The sequence below is a fragment of the Canis aureus genome, chromosome 35 (genome assembly GCF_053574225.1).
Source record: "Canis aureus isolate CA01 chromosome 35, VMU_Caureus_v.1.0, whole genome shotgun sequence".
NCBI classification, from domain to species: domain Eukaryota; kingdom Metazoa; phylum Chordata; class Mammalia; order Carnivora; family Canidae; genus Canis; species Canis aureus.
In genome coordinates, this window is record NC_135645.1 from 17,113,799 (window position 1) to 17,141,099 (window position 27,301).

Here is a 27,301-nt window from a genome sequence, read left to right on the forward strand (position 1 = left end):
GGCAGCATAAGCATCACCTGTGAGCTTGTTAGAAATGTAGCATCTCAGACATGCTGGACTCCAGTCTGTGTGTCAGCAAGATCAGCAGTGATCTGGAGGCGCACTGGAGTTTGAGAAGCACTGCTCTGAAGGGTATGTCCATGCAATATTTTCTTAGCATAGATACACTTTTCCCACATGTATTTTTTTTTTTCTCAGAGACATGTCTGAAGTTATACTAAGTGTAGGAATGAGTACCTTATTTGGCAGGTTATGCTTAAAGCTATAGGAAACAGAGGGCTATCCAGAGCGAGATATAAATCAAGGATCTACTCTCCAGTCTTGAAATGCTAGCATGACATAGTACAAAAGAAAAAACATTAAGCATTTGAAAATTGTATGACTTCTTGACTCTCCTATTTTTTTCTATAACCTTTTCCTCTTGCTCATCCTTGGAATAAGGAGTGAAGCCCTCAGAAAGTGGCATGAAACTTAAACATGATGGGATTGATGTCCATCGAGCCCACACTTCCTCAGGACAGCCATATTGAGCCCTGTTCCAGGGAGGGCTCTCTTGAAGCCCCTTTTCCTGGCTTGAGGGTACCCTCCTAACAACTGTACTCTCAACTCTTGGGTGTCACTTGCCTGCCTTCCTGCCTCTGTGTAACTCCCCATCTCAATCTAGTTTTTTCAGAAACTTCTCAGTGGATGTACTAAGATGCAAAATAAGTTAGGTTTGTGAAGGTTTTAAAAAGATTTTATTTATTTGCAAGAGAGTGAGGGAGAGAGATCTCAAGCAGTAGGGAGGGATAGAGGAAGAAGCAGACTCCCCACTGAGCAGGGAGCCCAGTGTGGGGCTCTATCCCAGGAGCCTGGGATCAGGACCTGAGCCAAAGGCAGATGCCCAACTAACTGAACCACCCAGGAGCCCAGGTTTGTATTTTAATTACTAGTAGTAAATACCATGTTGTTTTCCTAATTCTGTAATTACCTATGAATTGATTTAGGGCTGGAGGTACTTTTACAAAAGGTATTCCTCGAGAAGGAAGTCCGGGAGTAGAGAAAGGATAGCAAGCATGTGTATTTGTTCATATAAATGACAACTTCATCCCAGAACTTCTTATCAAACTGAATCAAGTAATCAAGGTCAGAATTGGCAGTCTGAGGAACGGTGCTGAGGAGATGGACTTTCAAGGTCTTTGTGTATTAATTTCCACAGGAATAACCAAAGCTATCTCATGCTTGCCTAATACGCTAATAGCTAGTATTATAGGCACACAGTTTTAATGACAAGTATTTGAGTAGATTTTTGCCTTATAAATAAAAGATGCAATCTTTTGTATTTGCTATAAATCTGATCCGTTTCTATGGAAAATTGAGGCAGAAAGGGAAAAATCAAATCCGCAGAAAGGGAAATGGAGAGGTAATGACTTTGTGTCATTTATCAAATCTGCATTTATGTTTGGCACAGTTGATGCTAACTAAGAACCTCAGAAGTATTTTTCTTGTCTCCAGTCTGACCTTACCTCACTGTCTGCTACTATGCTTCCTGAAGCTTTATGCATCCTTACAGTGAAATGGAGATATTGATCATCAGCCTTTTGGAGTAGGGAGAGGAGGAGAAGGAAAAGATAGAAACATCGAATGAAATTTGGGTTTGAACAGAAGGAAATATGTAGAAATTTATTACAGAAGTTTTCTAAAATGGATAATATAGCTGATGTACCACGTGAAATTTGTGGCATAATAAGCATAACTTCTCTGAGCAGAACTCAAACAATAGGGCCTCAGGGTGGCAAGGAGGCTAAAAATCATATAAGCCAGTCACCCCCCTGATGCTTTCATCCCCACTACCTCATCCACTCCTGCCCCAGCCAAGCAGACCACCATTTTAAGCCTTAGTGAGGGTTTCCTGTGAAAGAAAAAATTGGCACTTCTTGAGGCAGCTCTTGAATCTCTCCACAACTGTATTAGAAAAATACATTTTCACATCAAAGTCAAATCTATTTCTCACGTGGTGTTTCCCTCATTCACCTGTGGCAGGAACAGAATGTTATAGGAGTGATGAATCAGACATGGTCCACCGTCTCTGGGAATCTGCAGTCTAGCAAGGCTAACACAATTTGACAATTAGAAATAGGATTGGTACCCAACAGAGAAGAATGGGTCCTGCAGAAGCCAGTGCTTTGGGAGCCAGAGAGGCCTTCTTGAGGAAGTGATGTTTTCTGAAGGATGAGGAGTTAGCCAGGTCAATAAAATTTTTCCCTCTTAGGGCCATGAAGGATAGGCCAAAAGCCTTTCCAAAGGACAGCCCCCTTCTGTCTCTCTCCAGTCTTATTTTATTGTAATATTTCCAACTCCTGTTGCTAGTTTTCATTTGACAAGGTGTTAAATAAAGTCACTATTTTAACATTATACTTTATAAAGGGTGCTGGCCATGTAGAAACAAAAATTTCAGATGAAACTCAGCCTTGAATAAAATAGGATCATCATCTCTTTCTCTTAGGTTGTTGTAATTCTATTGATGCAGCCTAATATATTAACTTTCAGTAAGCACATTATTGACTTCCAGTCTCTTTATTGCCAATTAAAAATTTTAATGCATATTCTTGTTAAGCCATACATCTTACATTTTTTTCCAGTATTTTTGGACCCTAGGATAGAATCATACATTTAGTCCTATTAAATGCTACTAGGCCCATCCTTTCAGGAATCTCTTTGACTTCTAACTAATATGCTATTTTTCCAGAGTTTTCTCTATGATTTCATTTAAATCCTGTTGCATAAAATTTAAATCAAGCTCTTGTCCCTTCACGGAGGTAGAAATGGGATACTGGATAAAGAAATTAATCATTTACCAATCTTCCTACTTAGGCTATCATCTCACATCAATTTCTCAGTTTGTGTATAATTTTGAAAATGAGAGATAATATTTGTTAGCTGAATGGTTTAAAAAATAGATAATGCTTTATGTCTTAGGTTGGGCTGCTATAACAAAATACTACAAACTGGTGGTTAATGAACAGCATAAATATATTTCCCACAGTTCTGGAGGCTGGAAGTCCAAAATCATGGTCCCAGTATGGTTGAATTCTGGTGAGAGCTGTCTTCCAGTTTGCAGACTGCTGATTTGTTATACCCTCCTGGTGGAAAAAGAGTGAGCTAGCTCTCTGGTCTCTCATAAGGGCACTAATCCCATCGTGAGGGCTCCACTCACATGAACTAATTACCTCTCAAAGAACCCACCACCAAATACCATCACACTGGGGATTAAATCGCAATATATGAATTTAGTGGGGATGCAAACATTCAATCTCTAACACTCTAATAGCTAGATATAGTTAGCTTCTCACAGCAAATATGGTCTCTCTTATGATGTGCATAAGTCTGTAAGATCTCAGAAAGGCACTACGAGAAAAATGCAACATTTCTGCTGCAGACACATGTTGACTGAGGAGGTCTAAATAAGTATTAAAAGGTGAGACTATGAGAAGTTTATTTGGAGATGTAGGTCAAGAAGTAATTCATCTCTTTTTAGTTTTTGAAGTTACAGATTTTATGTATTCTATTTCATTTAAAAATATATTTTCAATGTTATATGTTATATATATATTTAAAGATTTTGTTTATTTATATGAGAGAGAGAGAGCATGAGCAGAGGAAGGGGCTGAGGGTGAGGGAGAAGCAGGCTCCCCGCTGAGCAAGGAGCCTGATTTGGAGCTGCATCCCAGGACCCAGAGATCATGGTCTATGTGAAAGTCACATGCTTAATGGACAGAGCCACCCCAGTGCCCCTTATATGTTATGTTTTATTTTGAAATTTTTCATTCCGGTATTACAGACTGAATTGTTTCATCAGAATTCGTATGTTGGACCCCTAGGACCTCAGAATGTGACCGTTTGGAGACAGGGCCTTTGAAAAGGTGATTAAGTTAACATTAGGCAGTTAGATTGAGCCCTAATCCAGTCCAACCAATGTCCTTATAAGAAGAGGAAATTTGGACAGAAGAGAGTCCAGGGATGGGTTTGCGCAGAGAAAAGATGATGTGAGAAAATAAGTTCCCATTGTTTACGCCACCCAGTGTGGTTTTTGTTGTTGTTATGGCAGCTCTAGCAAATGAATATATATGGGAAATTGTGAAATTAGACAGAATTAAAAAGAATATTATAATGATACCCATAAATCCATCATCCAGCTTCAATAGTTATCAACTCCTGGGCAAATTGGTTTCATCTATATTCCCCTACTCAACAGTTAAATTATGAAGAAAATTCCAGACATTATATAATTATATCAAATGTATTTATCATGTATTTTTAGAAGAAAGAACTCCATTTAAAACAAACATAACCCTAGAAAATTATCAGTATTTTTTTAATACCATAAAAATAGCCAGTCCATTGTTACATTTCTAATTATCTCTTGTCCTAATATATAATTCATGGTCCTTTTCACCCATCCTCCTATTTCTCTTTCTCTCCTGTTTTTCCTTATGATTTATTTGTAGGGAAAACTGGGCTGGTCGTTTCATAGTTGTCACATGCTCTAAATTTTGCTCGAAGCATTACTGGGTGTGGTTTAACAGGTTCTTTCGTTCTGTTGCTTTTTCTGAAAATTAGAAGACTCTAGCAGCTTGACCAGATTCAGACATTGTGTTTATTCATTTGTTTTTTGTCAGGATGCTTCATAGGTAGTCTTGTGTTCAGCCATCAAGTTGTCTGAGTTTCTCTCTTTTAATGATGTTAGCAGTTAATGATTAATACTCAGATCCCTTAGGGGTTCCAAAATCTTCTATCCTAATTCTATCATATTTTTATCATTTATTCACTCTAATACTTCTTATCAAGAAAAACTTTTTTCATCTTCCATTTGGTAACCTATGTGAACTTTTTGACAGAAACAACATAGAGCTCTATACTGATAAAAAGAACTTGTATTGAATAAAAGCTTTATTAGAAATGAAATTAAAGCAATAAAAATGATACAGACATTTGCCTGACTTATATGGCATGAATATATACTCTGTTTAAAATCATTACTTCGGGATCCCTGGGTGGCGCAGCGGTTTGGCGCCTGCCTTTGGCTCAGGGCATGATCCTGGAGACCTGGGATCAAATCCCACGTCAGGCTCCCGGTGCATGGAGCCTGCTTCTCCCTCTGCCTGTGTCTCTGCCTCTCTCTCTCTCTCTGTGACTGTCATAAATAATAAAAATGTGAAATGCTCTTGTCAAAAAAAAAAAAAAAAATTAAAATCATTACTTCATGCCAATTCTCAGCAAATAGTGGGATGGTTCAGAAGTTCATTGAATTGATTTCTGTTTAAAAAAAATTACATTCTTAGATTTTATCCATTTACACTGCTTTCACCTGGTAATTGAAATTATCACCATCGACAGTACTTATGCTTCTTTTTCTTTCTGACTGCACTTGTATTATTATCATGATAATGACATTTTTTACATCTACAATGAATTTTCATGCTAAAATATCTTGGAGGATCTCGCCTATATTGCAAATAAAATACTAAAAAGCCTAGTAGCCTTCTTTTGTCTGGAATTAAATACACTCTTATTCTTACAGTCTCATTTCCCCTGCCATACCAGAAGCAAGACCTCAAAACTCTATTAGTCCACTTGTGTGTGCCTCAGTAAAGGAGAGTAGGTTGCAGCTTAATGACTGAATTTAAAACATTGCTGTCAGAATTAAATGTAAATTGTATTAAGAAAAAAAGTAGGTTGCGTCGGCCAGAGTCAGAGTACATATAGGAAATCATTGCATTCCCCATCCTGAAGCTATGAGGTCAGATCATGGAGATTGATCATGCCCAGCCCGCGGTGCATCCACAGCCTACCCCCTTCTGAGAGCTCACTGGGATTATTCACGCTGTGGTGGATGGTCTGCCAAGCCTACAGCAAGTGCTGGAGAGGGTCATCCAAACATCAAGTCAACTTTTGTCAACTATGGAGACTGGGACTTGAAAATCATGCTCCTGGGCCTTGGGCCAGTGCCAGTATTCGGGCTTGCCAGTGGAAGATTACTTCAAGCAGTGGATTAATCTAAAAAAGATTTACAGCCTCACCATGGGCTGCTGGCCCAAAAATGGACTTCTAGACACAAATAAGGGCCTTAGCCTGTAACACATAGGCACAGATGACTGTAAGAACATCTCTAACATCATGAAGATACTTGCATACCAAGTCTCATTGTCAAGCAGATATTGCCAGTCTGATTGGCCAAGGACAGGGTGGGGCAGGACAGGGTAGCTTGGCCCAGCCCAGAGCCTCCTTTCCCTCTCCTGAGGGGAAAAGGGAGAGTGACACAGCTCTATATCCAGAGTGTCCCCCAGCCTGCTATGTGGGCTTGTGCCCTGGGGAAGGACTTGGCCACTCGGCCCCTTTGGAGCAGACATATTGTGTCCCCCACCCCAACCCCTCAACCTCAGCCCAGTGTTAGTCCTTCCCATTGTGGGCCTGGGCTAGCAGGACCAGGCACTCACTGCCTCCCCCCTGGTACACAGGCTCTGCTGGGACCACCAAGCCCCCTAGTGCCCCCCCTCCCATCTGTAGTGCATGGTATGTGGTGCCCCCAGGACTCCAGGTCAGATCAGGCCCCATCTTGCGTCCCATCCCCGCTGTGAATGTGTCACTGAATAAATTTAGTCAGGGAAATGAGAAAAAAAAAATAAGTTTGAATCTTTAGATTTCTGAGAACATAAGTAAGTCAGTGGGCTTTGTGTATGTCTGAATACAGTAAATCCTGGTAGAAAGAAACTTTGCTAACCCAGATATTCAGGAGAGTGAGCTGGCTGGCTAGGCAATTGCCCATAATGACACAATTCTAGGACTATGCTTTAGATTAGATTATTATGTCTAATTTTAATTTCCCCATTATAGAGGGAATTAGAAAAGTTGAGTGTGTGCACAGAAAAGCAGTGAAAATGATTTTTAAAAAAATTTAACCTAAAAAGAGAAAGTAAAAGTTCTTTCTTCCTGAGGGATGACAAAGAGGAAACCTAAGTTTTGTCAGTTTTGGTTTTGAAGGCTTGTTGTCGTGGGGCCCCTAACCCTCTTCCTTCTAGTGTCCAGCACAGGCAAAGCATGTTTCTGAGCTGGGAGCCAGGGAGCCCTTAGGGGGCTTTAGAGTATGGTTTGGAATCTTGGAATCCCTGTCTACCAAAAATTGGCTAAAACGGCATTATACCTTATACATACATATGCTACAGTTTTTCAAATATGTGTTGATGTAGTTTTGGTAGTAAAATCTAGAATCACAAAGAATTCAGTTTGTTTATTTATTTATTTTTGTCGTATTTTCTCAGGTCGGGGGTCAGGGTTAGTGGTTCTGAAATTATTTTGCAGCTTAAGGAGATTCTCATGGGAAACTACGGATATGGAACAAGAGAAAATGATGCTATGTTGCCGGGTGAGGTAATGAAGTTGACACTTCCAGGGAGTTGGACCAATTCCTCCAACTCCTGGAGCTTTGCCCTGGAGCCTACTGTGCTCACAGTAGAGTGAAGTGAAAACATTCTGGCTGTGGCTGCCACGGACCATCCCAGTGAAGTGAGACTTGCCCAACCCAGGCCACTCGCCCCAGGAGGGAAGGCAAGGGGCTGTCAGCAGCTTCCCCAGCCCTGAAGACATCTTGCTTTGCTGTCCATCAGTTCACATAAAGTACTTGGGGAAGATGGTCATGTAGCAGCTCCTGTGCCACGGGCCCTGCTGACTCTCTAAGCCGCCTTGGCCATTGGCTTCAGAACCCTCCTCAAGAGTGTACAGGTATCACTCTGAATTGATTGGGGTTGGCGTGTTGGTTGAAACCAGTTTGCCATCTCTAACCAAGAGACTCCATCATGAATATAAATGATCAGTGATCACACATGGATCAACTTAGGAAGGGTCTGATGTCTGCCTTTAGCTAAGAATGAGGGGTAACGATCAACAGGACAATTTCAACAGCGGAGGAGGCTGTCCAATCCCCTGAGGATGGATATGTAATTTCTATCTCAGGAGATCTTTAAAAATAGAATATAATCATCTATTTAGTTGCAGAACTACCTGAAGTCAGGGACCTGATTTGAGCACCTTCATCTTATGATTTCCTGGTCCTTCGATTTCATAACTGTTTTAGCCTTCCTTATTTTGATTGAAACCATTACAGCTTTGCTTTGGTAGCTTATTACTGAATTTTATTACTTCTTCTCTTGGCTAATTGATTCCCTGGATGTCTTTGTACATTCTGTGAACAGATATGAAACATCTAGGAGGATGTTACGCTTCTCCTCTTTTTAAGATGCAGAGTCTTTGTGAGCTGCTCTTTTAGTTACTGGTGTTTGGGAAATGTTTAGTAAGTTATTACAACAGTTCCCATTATTTTTCCTGAGTTTTAAAAGGCTCCTGAAAAATTAATCAGATTAATTTAAACATTTGCAATCTTCTGAGTAAAGTACTCTATACATAGCTAGCAGTAAATTAAATTTTCAGTTGCTTTCAGATACTCATTCTAGAAATTAGGACTTTAATTCTGTGTGCATTAATCCCTGATTATTCCACTAATTTAACAAGCTTGTTGATTATTCAAGCAAAAATCTCAAGATATGTATTCTTTTATAATTTTGAATATTACCTGTGTGCTTGCAGCCATTTCCTGTTTGCAAAATAAACTGAATTTTCAGATCAGAATGCCTTGATAATGTTAATACAATTTTGGAGTTAATAAAGTTTGGGTTATCTTCATAGTACTCTTTTTTTTTAAGATTTTATTTATTTGTTTGAGAGAGAGACAGAGATAACAATAGAGACAGTGAGAGAGAATGCAAGTGAGGAGGAGAGGGAGAAGCAGGGTCCTGGGATCAAGACCCAAGTCAGGCTCCCTGGGGTCATGACCTTAGCTAAAGGCAGGTGCTTAACAGACTGAGCCACCCAGGCGCCCCTTCATAATACTCTTTATAAGTGGAAATATTTAAGATATAAAGATTTTTAAAAAAATCAAATTCTTTTCAAACTTTGAAATTTTACCTCTCTTAATTTATTTCTAGATGAAGGGGCGATTAAAAAAAACCCTCATCAAGACATTAACAAAATGGGGATGCCTGGGTGGTTCAGTAGTTGAGCGTCTGCTTTCGGCTCAGGTTGTGACCCCGGTGTCCTGGGATCGAGTCCCACATTGGGCTCCCCGCAGGGAGCCTTGCTTCTCCCTCAGCCTGTGTCTCTGCCTCTCTCTCTGTGTCTCATGAATAAATAAATAAAATCTTAAAAGAGACATTAACAAAACATTAACAAAAACATCAGTTGTTAAAGCCACATATACAAATATATAACCAGATGTCCATAATTATATACCACAGCATTAGGCAAGACCAACCTAATGTAATGAATGATAATTATTATTAATGTTACTGTTTCTTGCTGGACTAGGATAGACAAGAATTTTTTCCAGCTATATTAGGATATAATTTATTTAAAAAATTGTATGTACTTAAAATGTACAGCATGGTGATTTGATATACATAAACATAGTGAAATATTTAGCACAGTCAAGTTGATCAACACATCCTTCACCTCCCACAGTTATCTTTTTGCATATGTGTGGAGGTGAACGCTTAGGATCTATTCTCTTAGCAAATTTCAAGTACACAGTACAGTACTACTAATCATAGTTGCCATGCCATACATTAGATCCTCAACTCACCATATTGCTCAAAGCTTTTACCCTCTTACCAGCATTTCCCCAACCCTGTAGCCATTGGCAACCACCATTCTACTGTTTTTATGAGTTCAACTTTATTTTTTTCTTTAGATTTCTGTGTATGAATGATACCATACAGTGTTTTGTTTTTCTCTGTTTTTTTTTTTTTTTTTTTTTTTCATTTAAGGTAATGGCTTTCAGGTTCATTCATGTTGCAGATGGCAGGATGTCCAACTTCTTATGGCTGGATAATATTCTGTTATCTAATCATATTTTCTTTAACCATTCATCCATCAATGGACATATAGGTTTCCATATTTCTGTATCTTGGCTATTATGAACAATGCTGTAGTGAACATGAAAGTCCAGATATCTCTCTAAGATACTGATTTCATTTCCTTCTGATGTATATCCAGAAGTGGGATTTCTGGGTCATATAGTAGTTATATTTTTAATATTTTGAGAAAACTCCATACTGTTTTCCATAATGGTTGTACCAATTTACATTCCCACCAACAGTGCATGAGGGTTCCCTTTTCTCAGTATCGTCATCAACATTTGTTATCTTTGTCTCTTTTTGATAACAGCCATCCTACCAGGTATGAAGTCATGTTGTGCTTTTGACTTGCATTTCCCTGATGATTAACAACTTTTCATGTACCTTTGGCCGACTATCTATTCATGTCCTTTGCCCATTTTATTATCAGAGTGTGAGATTTTTTTTTTGCTATTGTACAAGTTCCATGTCTATTTTATTTTATTTTATTTGTTTTTTTTTTCCTTGTGTATTTTAGATTTTACCTCTTTATCAGCTACACGGTTTGCAAATATTTTCCTCCTCCTGTATGTTGTCTTTTCATTTTGCTGATTGTTTTCTTTGCTATGCAGAAGCTTTGCAGTTTGACATAGTCTTGCTTGTTTTTTGTTTGATTTTTATGTTTTGTTTGTTTGCTTTTGTTGCCTGTGCTTTTGGTGTCACATCCAAAACAGATCAGTGTCAAGAAGCTTTTTCCCTATGTTTTCTTCTACGAGTTCTATGGTTTCAGGACTTATGGTTAAGACTTTAATCCATTTTGAGTTCATTTTTATAAGTGGTATAGGATAGGGCCCAGTTTCATATTTTTGCATGTGGATATCCAGTTTTTTCAGCACCATACATTGAAGAGACTGTCTTTCCCCCATTGTGTGTTCTTGGTACCCTTGTCAAAGATTAGTTGACCATATATGACTAGTTTTATTTCTGAGCTTTCTCTTCTGCTCCATTGGTCTATGTGTCTATTTTTATGCCACTATCATACTGTTTTAATTACTGTAGCTTTGTAATATGTCTTGAAATCAGGAAGTGTGATGTCTCCAGCTTTTTTCTTCTTTTTCAAGGTAGTTTTGGCTTTTCAGGGTCTTCTGTGGTTCCATACAAATTTGGAGATTGTTTTTTGTATATGTCTTTTGCATTGAATCTGTAGATTGTTTTTAGTGGTATGGACATTTAAAAAAATATTAATTCATCCAGCCTAAGAACGTGAGATATCCTTCCACTTATTTGGTATCTTTTCAGATTTTTTCATCAGTGTCTTACAGTTTTCAGAATATAGGATTTTTACCTCTGGTTAAATTTAATCCTAAGTATTTTATTGTTTTTGATATTGTAAATGAGATTGCTTTCTTGGCTTCTCTTCCAGACAGTTCATTGTTAGTGGCAGAAATGCAACTGATGTTAGTATGTTGATTTTGTACCCTTTCTCTTTACTGATTAGTTCTAGCAGTTTTTTGGTAGAGTCTTAGGTTTCCAGGTATACTATCATGTCATCTACAAACCAGAAAAAATTTTTTGTGCTCTTCCTTTCTAATTTGTATGCTATTTGTTTTTCTTCATATCTAATTGCTCTAACTAGGACTTCCAGTACAATGTTGAATAGAAATGATAAGGATAGTTATCCTTGTCTTTTTCCTAATCTTGAAGAAAAGTTTTTAACTTTTCACTATGGAATATAATATTAGCTATGGGTTTTACATAATAGCCTTCATTGTATTGAGGTACATTCCTTCCATACCTAATTCGTTGAGAGTTTTTATCTTAAGAAGATAATGAATTTTGTCAGTGTTCTTTTTTTTAATTGAAGTGTAGTGGACATGCACTATTAAATTAGTTTTAAGTGTACAACATATTGATTCAACATTTATATATATTAGAAGTGCTCACCATGATAAATGTATCTGTCATCTGTCATCATACAAAGTTGTTACATATTATTACCTATATTCCCTATATTGTACTTTGTATCCCTGTATCTTACTATTTTATAACTAGAAATTTGCGCCTTTTCTCTTTCCTTCCTCCTTCCTTCCCTCCTTCCTTCTTTCTTTCTTTTTTTTTTTAAGATTTTATTTATTCATGAGAGACAGAGAGAGAGAGAGAGAGAGGCAGAGAGACAGGCAAAGGGAGAGACAGGCTCCATGCAGGGAGCTCGACATGGGACTCGATCCTGGAACGCCAGGATCATGCCCTGGGCTGAAGGCAAGCACTAAACCGCTGAGCCACCTAGGCGTGCATCTCTTTCTTTCTTTCTTTCTTTCTTTCTTTCTTTCTTTCTTTCTTTCTTTCTTTCTTTCTTTCTTTCTTTCTTTCTTTCTTCTCTTTCTTTCTTTCTTTCTTTCTTTCTTTCTTTCTTTCTTTCTTTCTCTCTCTCTCTTTCTCTCTCCCTCCCTCCCTTCCTTCCTTCCTTCCCTCCCTCCCTCCCTCCCTCCCTTCCCTCTCTCCCTCCCTCCTTTCTTTCTTTCTTTCTTTCTTTCTTTCTTTCTTTCTTTCTTTCTTTCTTTCTTTTCTTTCTTTCTTTCTTTCTTTCTTTCTTTCTTTCTTTCTTTCTTTCTTTCTTTCTTCTTTCTTTCTTTTCATTTATTTATTTATTTTAGAGAGATTGCATGGGGGGAGGAAGTGAGGGAGATGGGGAGAGAGAACCTCAAGCAGCCTTTCCTCTCAGCGCAGAGCCCCATGGCGGGCTCAGTCCCATGACCCTGAGATCATGACCTGAGCCAAAATCAAGGGTTGGATGCTAAATTGACAGAGCCACCCAGGAACCCTGGAAGTTCATAACTTTTAATTCTCTTCCCTTGTTTTGTTCATCCCAACTGGAAATCACTAGATTTTTCTCTATGAGTTTGTTTCTATTTTGTTTTGCTTTAGATTCCACATATAAGTGAAATCATGTGGTATTTTTCTTTCTCTGATTTATTTCACTTAATATCATCTAGGTCCATCCAGGTTGTCACAAATGACAGATTTCATTCTTTTTATGGCTAAGTAATATTCCACTGTATGTATATACCATATCTTCTTTATCCATTCATCTGTTGATGGACACCTCGGTTGTTTCCATATCCTGGCTGTAGTAAATAATGCTGTAATAAACATAGGGATGCATATATCTTTTTGAACTAGTGTAAATACTTAGAAGTACAATTGTTGGATCATACGGTAGTTCTATTTTTAGTTTTTTGAAACTTCATACTTTTTCCATAGTGGGTGCATCATTTTGCATTAACACTCACTTTGCACAGAGTTCCCTTTTCTCCACATCCTCCACATCCATTCTCCAACACTTGTCATTTCTTGTCTTTTGATAATAACCATTCTGACAGTTATGAGGTGATAATCTTATAATCTTATTGTGGTTTGATTCATATTTCCTAAATTGTTAGTGATGTTGAGCATCTTTTCATGTGTCTGTTGCCTATCCATATTTCTTTGGAGAAATGTGTCAAGTCATCTACCCATTTTTTAATTGGATTTTTTTATATTGAGTTGAGTGAGTTCTTTATATCTTTTTGTTTTGTTGAAATTCTAGTTAGTTAACATGTAGTGTAATATTGGTTTCAGGAGTGGAATTTAGTGATTTGTCACTTATATATGACCCCCATTGCTCATCACAAGTGCCCCCATAATACTTATCACCTATTTAGCCCATCCCCCACCCACCTCCCCTAAAGGAAACTTCAGTTTGTTCTCTATACTTAAGAGTCTCTTATGGTTTGCCTCTCTCTCTTCCTCCCTCTTCCCCTATGTTCATCTGTTTTGTTTCTTAAATTCCACATATAATTGAAATCATATGATATTTGTCTTTCTCTGACTTATTTTTCTTAGCATAATATACTCTAGCTCCATCCATGTTGTTACAAAGGGCAAGATTTCATTCTTTTTATTTTTTTATTTTATTTTTTTTTTTTTAATTTTTATTTATTTATGATAGTCACATACAGAGAGAGAGAGAGAGAGGCAGAGACACAGGCAGAGGGAGAAGCAGGCTCCATGCACCGGGAGCCCGACGTGGGATTCGATCCCGGGTCTCCAGGATCGCGCCCTGGGCCAAAGGCAGGCGCCAAACCGCTGCGCCACCCAGGGATCCCGATTTCATTCTTTTTAATGGCTGAGTAATATTCCATTATATATTGATACTATAAACACACACACACACACACACACACACACACACACTTTTTGAGGAATCTCCATGCTGTTTTCCAGAGTGGCTGCACCAGTTTGCATTCCCACCAACAGTGTAAGAGGGCTCCTCTTTCTCTGCATCCTCACCAATTTCATGTATCCTGTGTTGTTAATTTTAGCCATTTTGACAGGTATGAGATGGTATCTCATTGTGGCTGTGATTTGCATTTCCCTGATTATGAGTGATATTGAGCATCTTTTCATTTGTCTGTTGGCCATCTGGATGTCTTTGGATAATTATCTATTCATGTCTTTTGCCCATTTCTTAATTGGATTAATTGTTTTGGGATACTAAGTTTGGTAAGTTATTTATAGATTCTGGATGCTAACCTTTTATCACATATGTCATTTGCAAACATTCACTCTAGAGGCTGCCTTTTAGTTTTATTGATTATTTCCTTCACTGTGCAGCTTTTTACCTTGATGAAGTCTCAGTAGTTCATATTTGCTTTTGTTTCTCTTGCCTCTGGTGATATGTCTAGAAAGAAGTTGCCGTGGCCAATGTTGAAGAGGTTGCTGCTTGTCTTTTCCTCTGGATTTTAATGGTTTCCTGTTTCACATTTAGCTCGTTTATCCATTTTGAATTTGTTTTTGGGTATGGTGTAAGAAAGTGGTCCAGTTTCATTCTTCTGCTTGTGGCTGTCCAATTTTCCCAACACCGTTTGTTGAAGAGACTGTCTTTTTTTCTATTGAATATTCTTTCCTGCTTGGTTGAAGATCAGTTGACCATATGGTTGTGGGTCCATTTCTGGGTGTTCTGTTCCATTAATCTATGTGTCTTTTTTTGTGTCAGTACCATATTGTCTTGATGATTACAGCTATGTAATGTAGCTGGAAGTCTGTAATTGTGATGCCTCCAGCTTTGTGGGATCTTCTGTGCAATATTTTAGATATTAACCCCTCATTGGCTTTATTATCATTTGTAAATATCTTCTTCCATTTGGTAGGTTGCCTTTCTGTTTTGTTGATGGTTTTCTTTGCTGTGCCACACTGTTTATTTTGATGTAGTCCCTTTTGTTAAGTTTTTGCTTTTGCTGCCTTTTGCCAGAGAGGATCCAAAAAACTGCTCAGATTGATGCTCAAAAGCTACTGCCTACATTTTCTTCCAGGAGTTTTATGAGCTTTTGTCTTACATTTAAGTCTGTAATTCATTTTGAGTTACTTTTTGCATGTGATGTAAGTTTCATGCTTTTGCGTATTGTTGTCCTCAAATGCCCTTTCTATATCTATTAGGATGATCATATGTTTTTTTATCTTTCCTTCTATTAATGTGGTGTATTGCATTTGTTGATTTGTGTACTTGAACCACCCTTTTATCGAAGGATAAGTCCCATTTGATCATGGCATATGATCCTTTTTTTGTACTGTTGAATAGTTAGAGGAGTTTTCCATCTGTATTCATTGGTGATATTAGCCTGTACTTTTATTTTCTTCTGGTGTCATCTGGATTTGGAATCAAAATGACGCTGGCTTTGTAAAATGAGTTTGGAAATGTGCCCTCCTTTTCAGTTTTTTGGAAGAGTTTGAGAAGGAGAGGCATTAATTGTTATTTAGATGTTTGATAGAAATCACCAGTGAAGCCATCTGGTCTTGAGCTTTTACTTGTTGGGAAATTTTCAATTGTTGATTAAACCTTCTTACTAGTTACAAGTTTTTCAGATTTTCTATTTCTTCATAATTTAGTCTTAGACATTTGTATCTTTCTAGGAAATTACTCATTTCTTCTAGGTTATGCAAATTGTTGGCATATAATTGTTCATAATTCTCTTATCTTCTGTATTTCTGGGGTATGAATTGTAATATGTCCTCTTTGGTTCCTGATTTTGAGTCTTCACCTTTTTCTTAGTTTAATTAAGGGTTCTCTATTCCTATTGATATTTGCTATTTCCTTCCTTTTTCTAACTTTGGGTTTCATTTGTTCTTTTCTCAGCTCCTTGAGGTGGAAAGTTGGATTATTTATTTGAGATCCATCTTGTTTATTAATGTAAAGATTTATCACTATGAACTTTCTCTTATAACTGCTTTTATTGCATTTGTTAAGTTTTGGTGTGCTGTTTCTATTTTCATTTATCTCAATATATATTTAAATTTCTCTTTTGATTTCCTCTTTGATCCATTGGCTACTCAAGAGTATATTATTTAATTTTTACCTGTTTTTGAATTTTTTCTATTATTAATTTCTCATTTATAGTATTATAGTCAGAAAAGAGGGATCCCTGGATGGCGCAGTGGTTTGGCGCCTGCCTTTGGCCCAGGGCGCGATCCTGGAGACCCAGGATCGAGTCCCACGTCAGGCTCCCGGTGCATGGAGCCTGCTTCTCCCTCTGCCTGTGTCTCTGCCTCTCTCTCTCTCTCTCTCTGACTATCATAAATAAATTTTAAAAAAATTTAAAAAAAAAAGATATTTCATAATGATTTTAGTATTTGTAAATTTGTTAAGACTTCTTTATGATATAATTTATCCTGGAGAATGTTCCAGGTATGTTTGAGAAGAATGTGTATGTTACTGCTATTGGATGATATATTGTGTGTCTCTTAGATCTATTTGCTCTAAAGTATGGTTCATGTACACTATTATTTTCTTATTATTTTTCTCTGTGATTATCCATTGTTGAAAGTGGGATAATGAAGTCTCCTACTATTATTGCATTCTCATTCATTTCTGCCTTCAAATCTGTTAATATTTGTTTAATGTATTTAGGTGCTCTAATATTGGAGATGTATATATATATATATATATATATATATATATACACACACACACACACACACACATACATACATATATATATGATTATTATTTCCTCTTAATGAATCCTATTTGCATAGGATATCTTTTTCCATCCCTTCACTTTGAGCTTATATATATCCTTAAAACTGAAGTGTCTTATTGTCACCATATAATTGGGTCTTGTTTTTTTAATCCATTCAGCCACTTTATGTTTTTGATTAGAGAATTTAATCTATTTACATTTTACATAAATATTGATAGATAAGGACTTATTATTGCCATCTTATTGAGTTTTTTAAAGATTTTATTTATTTATTCATCAAAGACACAGAGAGAGGCAGAAACATAGGCAGAGGGAGAAGCAGACTCCCTGCGGGGAATCTGATATGGGACTTGATCCTAGGACCCCAGGATCACAAACTGAGCCAAAGGCAGATGCTCAACCACTGAGTCACCCAAGTGCCCTTCCATCTTACTGTTTTAATTATTGTTTTTAAGCTCCTTTGTTTCTTCCTTTCTTGGTGTCTTCCTTTGCAATATGATGGTTTTCTGTAGTTTAATGCTTTTAATCCTTTATCTTTTTGTTTTGCTTTATTGTTTGTTTTGATTTACTTTTGGTTATCATAGGTTTTGCTTTGTGGTTACTCTGAGGCTTGCATAACACATGCTTTAGTTATAACAGTTTATTTTAAGCTTATGACAGGTTAGTTTTAATCTCATACAGAAGCTCTACCTTGTTACTCCCTTTCCCTACATTCTTTATTTCACAATTCACATGTTTTAATATGATATATCCACTAAGAATTACTATAGTGATTTTTAATACTTTTATCTAACCTTTATACTACAGTTAAATGATTTACATACCACCAAGACAGTACTAGAGTATTCTGAATCTGATTATATACCTACATTTACCAATGAATCTTATATTTTCATGTTTTCAAGTTACTAATTAGTATCCTCTCATTTCAGCTTAAAGAATTCCCTGTAGCATTTCTTGTAAGATAGATCTGGTGGTAATGGAATCCCTCAGCTTTTGTTTGGGAAATTCTTTGTGTCTCCTTAATTTCTGAAGGGCATCTTTTCTGGGTAAATTATTCTGGCTTGGCAGGTGGTGGTGTTCTTGTTGTCGTTTTTGTTTTGTTTTGTTTTAGCACTTTGATTATATCATCCCACACTCTTGATTTGCAAGATTTCTGCTGAAAAAGCCGCTGATAGCCTGGTGGAGGTTCCCTTGTATGGAAGGAATTTTTTTTTTTAGGGTATCTGTATAAATCTCTACAGACTGAGTAACACATTAAAAAAAATTAGAAACTGGCACTATGTTTCCTCCTGCTGCCATCCCTTCGGCTTACTTGCTGAAGCATTTGCCTAGTCTTAAGGGTCCAGTCCTTGGAAATTTGTTTTAATAACATGTTGTAAGTTGTGCACATTGGAGTAGTTTCTATCTGGAAAAAAAAAAAAAAAAGTTGAAGAGTTGAAGTTCTGTTGACAGTTAGAAAAAGCCATTTCTGACTCCCAGAGGGAATAACTATTTTCTTTGTTCTGATATCTGCTTTGAATAGTATAATACCTTCTATCAGACCTGCTCATGATGTTGGGGCTACTGAGTGCTCTGTCTTCTGCTTTGATAGCCAATCATTCTTTAGTATTATTTTGTCTTATAAGTAGACCTTAAACTCTGTGTGTCCTAAAAACAAGATCCTAACATAGCCACTGTATTCAAGGATTTCACTATCTAGAGGGAAAAAGAGGCATAAAGTAAAGTAAAATGTAATGCATGAGCATTAAAGGGTGATATGGTCACAGAGCAGGGATCATCGCACCCTTGAGAGGTATGTGCCTGTATTTCTAACATCCTAGTAGTTTTACCACCCTTAAGGTGTTTTATGTTGGGGTTCACAGCTGATATTTGTTTTAGAAGTTAGTTGGGTTGTGTTAACTGTGTTTAGTTAATGTTTCATGGAGAGATGATTTCACCTTCATTTTAACCCACACGGCACATTAGTAAGGTATTCTGTCAAGATTAGTAGCAACATTTTTTGAGGGCTTGTTATGTGCAGGATGCTGAGCTCTGTGTTGAGGGGATGCAAAGTTATAAAGCACAGTTCCTCCTTTGAAAAGGTACAGTATCCTTGGGGAAGCAATATTTAGAGAGAAGATGAATATAATACAGCAGTGACTTAAATTTCTGCAGAATGCTATAGTTTTTAATACACCGCATTTATTCTTTGTGATAACTCTGTAAGGAAAGTTGTTGTAAACACTTTATGATAAGAAAATTCGGTAGCTTCCCAGTTATACAACTGATGTGTGGCAGAGATAGCACTCGAAGCCATCTGACTTTAATCTGCAGCACCTCTTACTTTGACATAGTAAGAACTGAGTAGTTCATGTGGAAATCAGAGAATGAGGTCTCACAAGCCCTGTCCAGACACCAAAGAATATTTCAAGATCTGATGTGCAGTGAAGAAGTGAAGTTTGGGCTGGGCCAAGACTAACTGCTGCAATTAGCTGAAAGTCAAGAGTTTGAGTTGAGAGGATCCCAAGAAGCAAAATTTGATGTGAGAGCTGCTAGGAGTTTTGTGAAGAGACAAAGTAGGAAAGCTGGGAATTTGTGAGGGCAGCTTTCAGCCTGGCCCAAATTCATACTTCTTTTGAAGACTGAGTTCCTTCCTTGCTGGTCTTAATGGCATGTGACATGCTGAACCTAAACTTTAACATGAATAGTAAGGAGTGGGATATTTATTTGTATTTTGCATGGATTATACAGTCATATGTTAAGGCTGATATGAGGCTGGCTCTACTGCATGTATTTTATTTCCAAGGTGTGTATGTTAGATTCTCACTGTACATTGGTGAAATGCCACATTTCAGGTGCTTGGTACCCATATGTGGCTGTGGTTACCATATTGGACAGAATGGTAAACCTGAATTCTTTTTTTTAAAGTTTTTAAAGCAATATATGCACATGTGAAAATATTCAAGGTGTTCAGAAAGTAAAAAATGAATAGTGGAAATGTCTCCCCCCCCCTTCTCAATTTCTCTCCCTCTCCCCAGTGCCTCTCTCTCTCTTTTACTATTAAAACTTTCTGTTATTTCCTTTCAGGAATAGGAAGACATATCCATTAAAGTTGTGTATACATAAGCTTTTTATAAATTTCAAAAATTGCCTACTGTTTCATTCTTTTAAAAAAGATAATCTTTAAAAAAAAAGTTATTAATATTCTATCCAACAGATCTTGACAAAACTATGCATTTAGCTCTAACTACCTCTTTTAAAGGTTGCCTAGTGTCCCTTGTTTGGAAATAGAGTTTGTCAGTTTCCTATTTTAGGTTTTTATGTTGTTTCCTTTTTTCTTTTTTTTTTGCTGTTTAAACAGTGTTGTAATATATATAGTCTTTGTTTTGTATGTTTGGGGAGTATAGAATCTGGGGCAACAGTAGGACATAAGACTGGAAAGGAGACCAGAGATACAATAACGGTGAAAAAAACTGGCTGTGAGGCAAGATGATAAATATCTATCAATAGTCTGAAGAGTGGCCTTTAAGTTTCATCAGTACAGTCGCTTCTGTGGGAGTATTTAAGAAAAAAGTTTTAAATGTCAGTATATTTTATTACAATATGTATATGTTTTTCTAACATCTATTGTGTTTAATTTTGTTATTAAAAATATTGCAGTTGTAATATATTTATTGTATATAGTTTGGAAAATACAAGAATAAAGCAGAAGACAAATTTCACCCACGCAGAGAAAACTAATATTAATATTTTTATTTCTTATTTCTGTATATGTATTAGTTTTTACACAGTTGAGATCATATTGTATATACACGTGTTTATATTCAAACTTTGCTTATCATCCTAATCTTATTGATTTAATTTTCTTTCATCATTTTTTGCCTGCCTTTTTTTTTTTTTTAAGGTAATAGAAATCTAACATTGTTTTGGAATGAATTTGGATACCAGCATAACACAGACATGGAGAAATCTTTAGATACTATTCAATATCAAAGACGAAAAGCCCTGGCTATCCCATTCATCATTCAATGTGGTGAGTGTTGAATTTCATTCCCATCAGCAAACATTTAGTGAGTTCCCAATAGCAAATCTTTGTGCTAAAAAATGGGTTATGGGAGAGATAGAGGTGGGTAGGACAGAGTTCTTGCTTTCAAGGAGGTTGGGTCTAGGAAAGGTTCAGAAACGTATGAGACTAATTGTAATAGAGATGAAAATTAGGTAACTGATGTCAAAAAGGCATAAAGTTATTTGAGGCTTCAAAAAAAGGAGGTGGAGGAAGTTGAGGCCAGGTTTCTTGACAGAGGTAGCCCTTGCCATGGTCTTTAAAGTAGCTTTTTTTGTTGTTGTTATTGTTGTTTGTTTGTTTGTTTGTTTTTAGCTTCTTCGATGTGGCCGCTTCTCTCCCTTTAGTTGTGGAGTTTTTTTCTGCCAGTCTTCAGGTCTATGTCTGGGGCATTTTAGGATGATGTGATGGGATGAGGTGAACCTGTGCTCCTTCAGTTCTGCTGCCATCTTCCTCTATATCTCTCAAAGTTAGAATTTTGAGAGGCGGAGATGTAGTGGGGGAATGTGTGTTAATATCAAGTGTATATACTTCAGCTAGAATTTTTGTGATAGAATAATTAAAATGGTTTTTAAAAATTTTTAATATCTAGCATGGTGTTAAATATATAGTACTTAGTAATTGACTACTGAATGAATGATGAATGAATAATAAGAGACAAGAGTATTTAGTTTGAGCAAACCTATTTGAGGGCCTTGAATGCCAGAGTAAGGAGTTTTACTTTGATAAGTAATGATGAGGCTTTGGGAGTCTTTCAGTAGGAGAACATCACTGAAGCATTGAAAACTTATTGTGTGCCTCTAATACATCTTCTAGCCGATGTACAAAGGGTTAGAGAATTAAAGATACTTTACATCTGCAAGGAATCTGCCACCCAGTGGGGAAGGCAGCCAGGCAAACAAAAAAGTGCTTAATAATGTGCAAAATTCTGTAGTTATTTATGGCCCAGGGAACACCTCTCCCACCTTGTCCCTGAGTGGTCTAAGGAGGACCTGAGCGTCATATGTAACTTGTAGTAAGGTAGCTCTGAGAGCTCAATGCAGGTTGATTTGGAGGAGGGCTAACACAAAGGTGGGGGTCAGTGGGGAGCTGACTGGCATCATCCAGGGTCCAGGGGAGAAATTGTAAATGTCTGAAGATAGGCGTGGCTGTGCGATTTAAGAAGAACATACATGACACAGATATTTAGAAGGTACAGTTGAGGAAATTCATGACTATATGCAACAACCTGTTGGATGATAACAATAATGGCTAAAAGTTACTGTGTGTTTTTGATGTGTGCAGGGTACTTCCAGAATCCAGTCTCCAGTATCTGAGAGCTACATGAAATTGGGCAACTCTTTAAGCTCTTTAAGCCCCAGTTTTTCAGACTTATAAAATGGAGTTAGTGTTTGTAGCTACGTCATACAGCTTTGTGTAAATAAAGTGAACCAACACATATAAAGTTTACAAAGTTCTTAGGTTAACATATTATTAGGGTTCTCCCAGAGAAACAGAAGCAATAGGATAGATGGATGGATGGATAGATATTAATTGTGGGGAATTGGTCCACATGATTAAGGAGGCTAGAGACTCCCAAGACCTGCAGTCAGCAAGCTGGAGACCCAGGAGAGCCACTGGCTTAATTCCAGTTTGAGTCTGAAGGCCTGAGAACTGGGAGACCCAGTGATGTAGGTTCAGTCTGAATGTTGACAGGCTTGATACTCAGGAAGAGCTGTTCTTTTAGTTTGGGTCTGAAGGCAGAAAAAAACTGATGTCTCAGCTCAAAGCAGTCAGGAAGGAAAAGTAGTTCCTTCTTGCTAACAGAACAATAAACCTTTTTGTGTCCATGCAGGCCTTCAACTAATTAGATGAGGCCCACTCACATTAGGGAGGGTAATCTACTCAGTCCATCAGTACAAATGTTCTCATCCAAAACACCGTCACAGACACACTCAGAATAATGCTTGACCGAATACCCAAGTGTATCCCATGGCCCAAACTGACACATAAAATTTACCATCGTAAATAATGCCCAGCAATGTTGGCTTTTATCATTATTACATCTTTTAATCCTCAATGATCTTTTTAAGTAAGTGATAATATTAATGTCTTTTTACAGATGATGATGCTGAAGCATAGAGAATTTGTCCAAGATGATAAAGGTAGAAAGTGGTTGAGCTGTTCTAGTTCTTACCACTGTGACTTGAACATTATGTGTTCCTAACCATTGTACATACTGCCTTAATCTTAGATGAACAGACAGAACGTTTACCTAAGAGCCATTAGCCATTCTATGTGGATAGAATTCAGGATTAAATTTGAGAAGAGCTTGGAGAGAGGCTGGAGTGCCATGGTTCTACAGGGAAGAAAGGAATGAAAGGAAGAAATAGACAAGTCAGAACTCCAGAATAGGCTGGAGGATGGGGTAAAAGCAAGAGACAAGCGCAGAGCAAGGAACTGTGTAAATGGTTCAGAGAGCTTGATTTTCCTTGTTATGTTATTTTTGTGGTTGGACATGGAAAGTGGTGGTAGCAGATGGATTGTTGATCAGAGAAAATGGAAGAGTTGGGTCACTAGAAGTCTTCTTGTGGTTCAGGAAGAGGTGGGGAGGGACCTATTACCAAGATTCTTCTGGCTGAAAGGAGCAGGAACCAGCTGGAAAGAACTGAACCAATAACAACAATAACAACAACAACAATAATAACAGTAATTTATTGTGGTGTGTTGGGGTAGCTGATAGAATCCTAGACTAGTTGTGCCATCAGATGTAAAGTGTGTGGTCATGGCTTAACTTGTCTCTGGGTTGAAAGGTACATCATACGTTCGAGGGTTTTTTTGTTTTGTTTTTGTTTTTTTAAAGATTTTATTTATTTACTTGAGAGAGAGAGAGAGAGAGTAAAAGCATGGCAGAGAGGAAAGAGCACGGGCAGGGGCAAGGGACAGAGGGAGAAGCAGACTCCCCACTGAGCAGGGAGCCTGATGTGGGACTTGACCCCAGGAGCCTGGGATCATGACCTGAGCCAAAGGCAGATGCTTAACCCACTGAGCCAGCCAGGTGCCCTCGTCATTGGCATGTGCAGTCTGACATGTTACTCTGCTGGGTTCACTCCTGATTGTGATCTTTCTTTTGTGTGATTTTGTTTTCATTATCAGATCTTTGCCTTAAATGGAGAGTCTTGCCTTCTTCTATTCATTATCAGGAAAAAGAATTTTTTGACCTCTGGATTTGTGCTAATAATCCTAACCTCTTGGAAAACAGGTATATTTTTATAGTTTTCTAGAATTTGTTAATCCATTTTTAATTCCTAAAATGCATATGTGTGAGACAGGAATATATGTCAGCTGTAGATAAATTTTAGCTTAATAGCTGTCATCCCTGTGAACTCTTTCTAGCTCCTTGCCACCTGTGGAAAGATACTTCATTAGTGTGCTTTTCCATCAAGATAAGAGACCTGCATGTAGCTATTTGCAAACTTTGGGATGTGCAGCTCTATGCTTCTGCCGGCAGGAGACCATGACCCAGTGTTTGAGTTTTGCCTTCCAGTTCATTTTCACACAACATATGGCCTTATCGTAAAGGAGGCTTATCCAGAGGGTGTCTCCAGGGGCACTAACCTGTTAGACCATGTGCTTTTTCTATTTAAGTTTTATATTGATTTCATTGCTTTGTGCTCTTGGAGGAAGAAGTTCAGACTAAAACAGGAAAAAGACCGATTAAGTATTGATGAATGTCTCTGTTATTACAGGCCCTTTAGACCTACATTATTTTCCTTGGTGGGGAAAGGATGAGGATCCCCCTTTAATGTAGGCACCCTAAATGAAACATTGTTTCTCCATGGAATTCTAAGTTCTTTGGCCTGGATAAGTGAATCAATATTGCTAATATAGACATTAGAGTAATAACTCCTGTTTGGTTATTTTTATCCAGCCCTAAAAAAAAAAAAAAAAAAAAAGAAAGAAAGAAAAGAAAAAGAAAAAGAAAAAGAAAAAGAAAGCACACACACACACACACACACACACACACACACCAACATTGAGATACTGCTGCTACTACCCCTTCTACCTGGAGTTCCCAAATTATCCATATTTAGAGACTAAGGAAAATGCCAAAAATGGTAAAGGCTCTTAGATTCCCCATGGCCCAGGGGTTTTTATTCTTGTTTCTTGGTTTGCAGCAGAACTCATTTTCGCCAAATAAAATTTGTCCAGACCCCAAATGTATAAGATAAATGCAGAACTTTCCTGATTAAATTGGAAGCTGGGAATCTTGAGAGCCAAAGACTCCACTTCTCATTTCTATTCCATACTCTCTGCAAAAAGCCTAGATCTCTGGGGAGCATGATTATAAAATACTGATCTAGCCTCCTTCCCTCATTTTAGAGAAGTGAAAATTGAAGCCCAACGGGGGCTAAGAAACCTGTTCATGCGGCTACTGGCCAAGGTCTGTGACTCCTATCTGGGTTCTAGCCTGGCTTGAAACTTAAATGTCTCCCACATAAGAGCCAAGATTGGCGCAGTTTCAATATTAAAAATAGTTACTAATATTGATCCCTTCCTGTAAGCTAAGAGCTTTTCACGCAGCATTAGTCCAGAGTTCTGAAACTGGGGCCAGACGGCCTGGGTTTGATTCCTCTGGCTCCGTTAGCTGTGAAATCTTGGGTAGGCAACAGAACATCTCTTTAACTCCGCTGTCGATCACTTAGAATAAGATGTAATCAGAGTATCTTTTGCATCTTTGCTGAGTCCAGCTGAGCCCCTTAGGAGTACAATTTACTGAGTGGTTACTGGGGCTTTTTAGTTATAAGCTTTGAGAATTTAGGTCGCTCCCCACAGATCTAACATATATTTATGATTTCATAGCCCAGCCTTGGGCATTATTGGACCCACGAACTGAGATCTGCCCTCTCCAGCTTTCTTTACCTCTAGTTTACCATTGTCTGTGAACTGGTGTCTCTGACTCTCACCCTCTTCTCCTTGAAAAGTGGTGTTGCCATCACAGAGCATTGCAAGATTAGTTTCAGTTCTGCATCAATTCTGTCTTTTTTGCACGCCCAAACAGTGTTTCTTGTGATGACAGGCAAGAGAAATTTAGCCACATTGACAGAAAACTGATGGTCCTTCAAAGCCTACGATGCAGAGTCGTTCTATATTTATAATTTAAGTCCTTGATTCTTGAAATATACTGACAATGATTTTGACCATGTGTATTTCATTCCCACTGAAAAGATGAGGATAAAAACTATGCTTAATGTGGCAGTAAGAGATTTAGGGGACATGTAAAGAGAAACGCATGATTATGAGGCAATTACTTGAGAGTTGACACTTCCTTTATTAGAAGTCATTAACAGCTCTAATTCAATACAGTAGGAATGACCATGAGTACTTGGAGAACACTCCATAAAATAGCAACCCCTATGCCATTGGATTTGAGAAGAATCACATAAAATCGGTGTATTCAAGTGATGGGGAAAAAAAAAAAAAGAAAAAAAAATAAAGTGATGGGAAGTACAATATAGTTATTAGGCAACATTCAGTAAATGAAAGGCCAGAGTAATGGGGTAAAATGTAGCATCATCTCTGTTTACAGACAGTATAGTGTTATTGTCTGCAGTTAATTGCCAATTGTCAGCAGGGTTAATGCCAAGGAATAGCATTTAAATGAACAATGTCTAGGTAACCAGAACTTGGGCAGGAAACATAATAACAGCTTTCTCTTACATAGCAATTATATATGTTACCCCATTTCTTCTTCGCAATACCCGTGTGAGCATTCATCGTTTCTCAGAGAAAACAGTGAGGCCAGTGACTCGTGCAGCTTGCCTCCCTAGAGCTAAAACTAGAAGCCAAGCCTTTTGATGCAAACCTGTACTCTTTCTGCCTTATCACACCCACTCCCTGAAGGCATCCTCTTTGTGTATGTGCTTTAAATGTTTTAATTCAACTTTAGTTGACACACACAGTTATATTAGTTTCAGGTGTACAACATTTACACACAACACAGTGATTCAACATCTGTATATGTTGTGCTGTGCTCCCCACAAGTGTAGCTACCATCTGTCACCATACAACACTATTACAATATCATCGGCTACATTCCCAGGGCTATACCTTTTATTCCCGTGACTTACTCATTCCAAAACTGGAAGCTTGTATCTCCCACTCCCCTTTGCTCATTTTGCCCATCCTCCCACCCCTTTCCTTCTGGCAACCACCAGTTCTCTATATTTATAAGTCTGATCCTGCTTTTTATTTGCTTATTCATTTGTGGTTTTTTTTAGATTCTGAGGGTATCCTTCTACATTTTAGGAAGCCTAATGCCAGTCGTTTACTCTGTG

The 27,301-nt window shown here is 37.7% G+C and overlaps 1 protein-coding gene and 1 pseudogene across 3 annotated transcripts in view; both read left to right on the forward strand.

Annotated features, from left to right (window-relative positions):
- MORC1 (MORC family CW-type zinc finger 1) overlaps positions 1–27,301 on the forward strand; it is a 184,230-nt gene that overhangs the window by 62,907 nt on the left and 94,022 nt on the right. For all 3 annotated transcript variants that reach the window (XR_013372621.1, XR_013372620.1, XM_077884615.1), the window contains exons 15-16: positions 20,826–20,954; positions 24,120–24,225. Coding sequence is in view for 1 of the 3 variants with exons in the window: in XM_077884615.1 (XP_077740741.1) it covers positions 20,826–20,954; positions 24,120–24,225 (235 nt within the window). In the remaining 2 variants the exon portion in view is untranslated. The remainder of the gene's footprint in view (positions 1–20,825; positions 20,955–24,119; positions 24,226–27,301) is intronic.
- Positions 5,788–6,243, forward strand: LOC144305081 (ERI1 exoribonuclease 3 pseudogene; annotated as a pseudogene).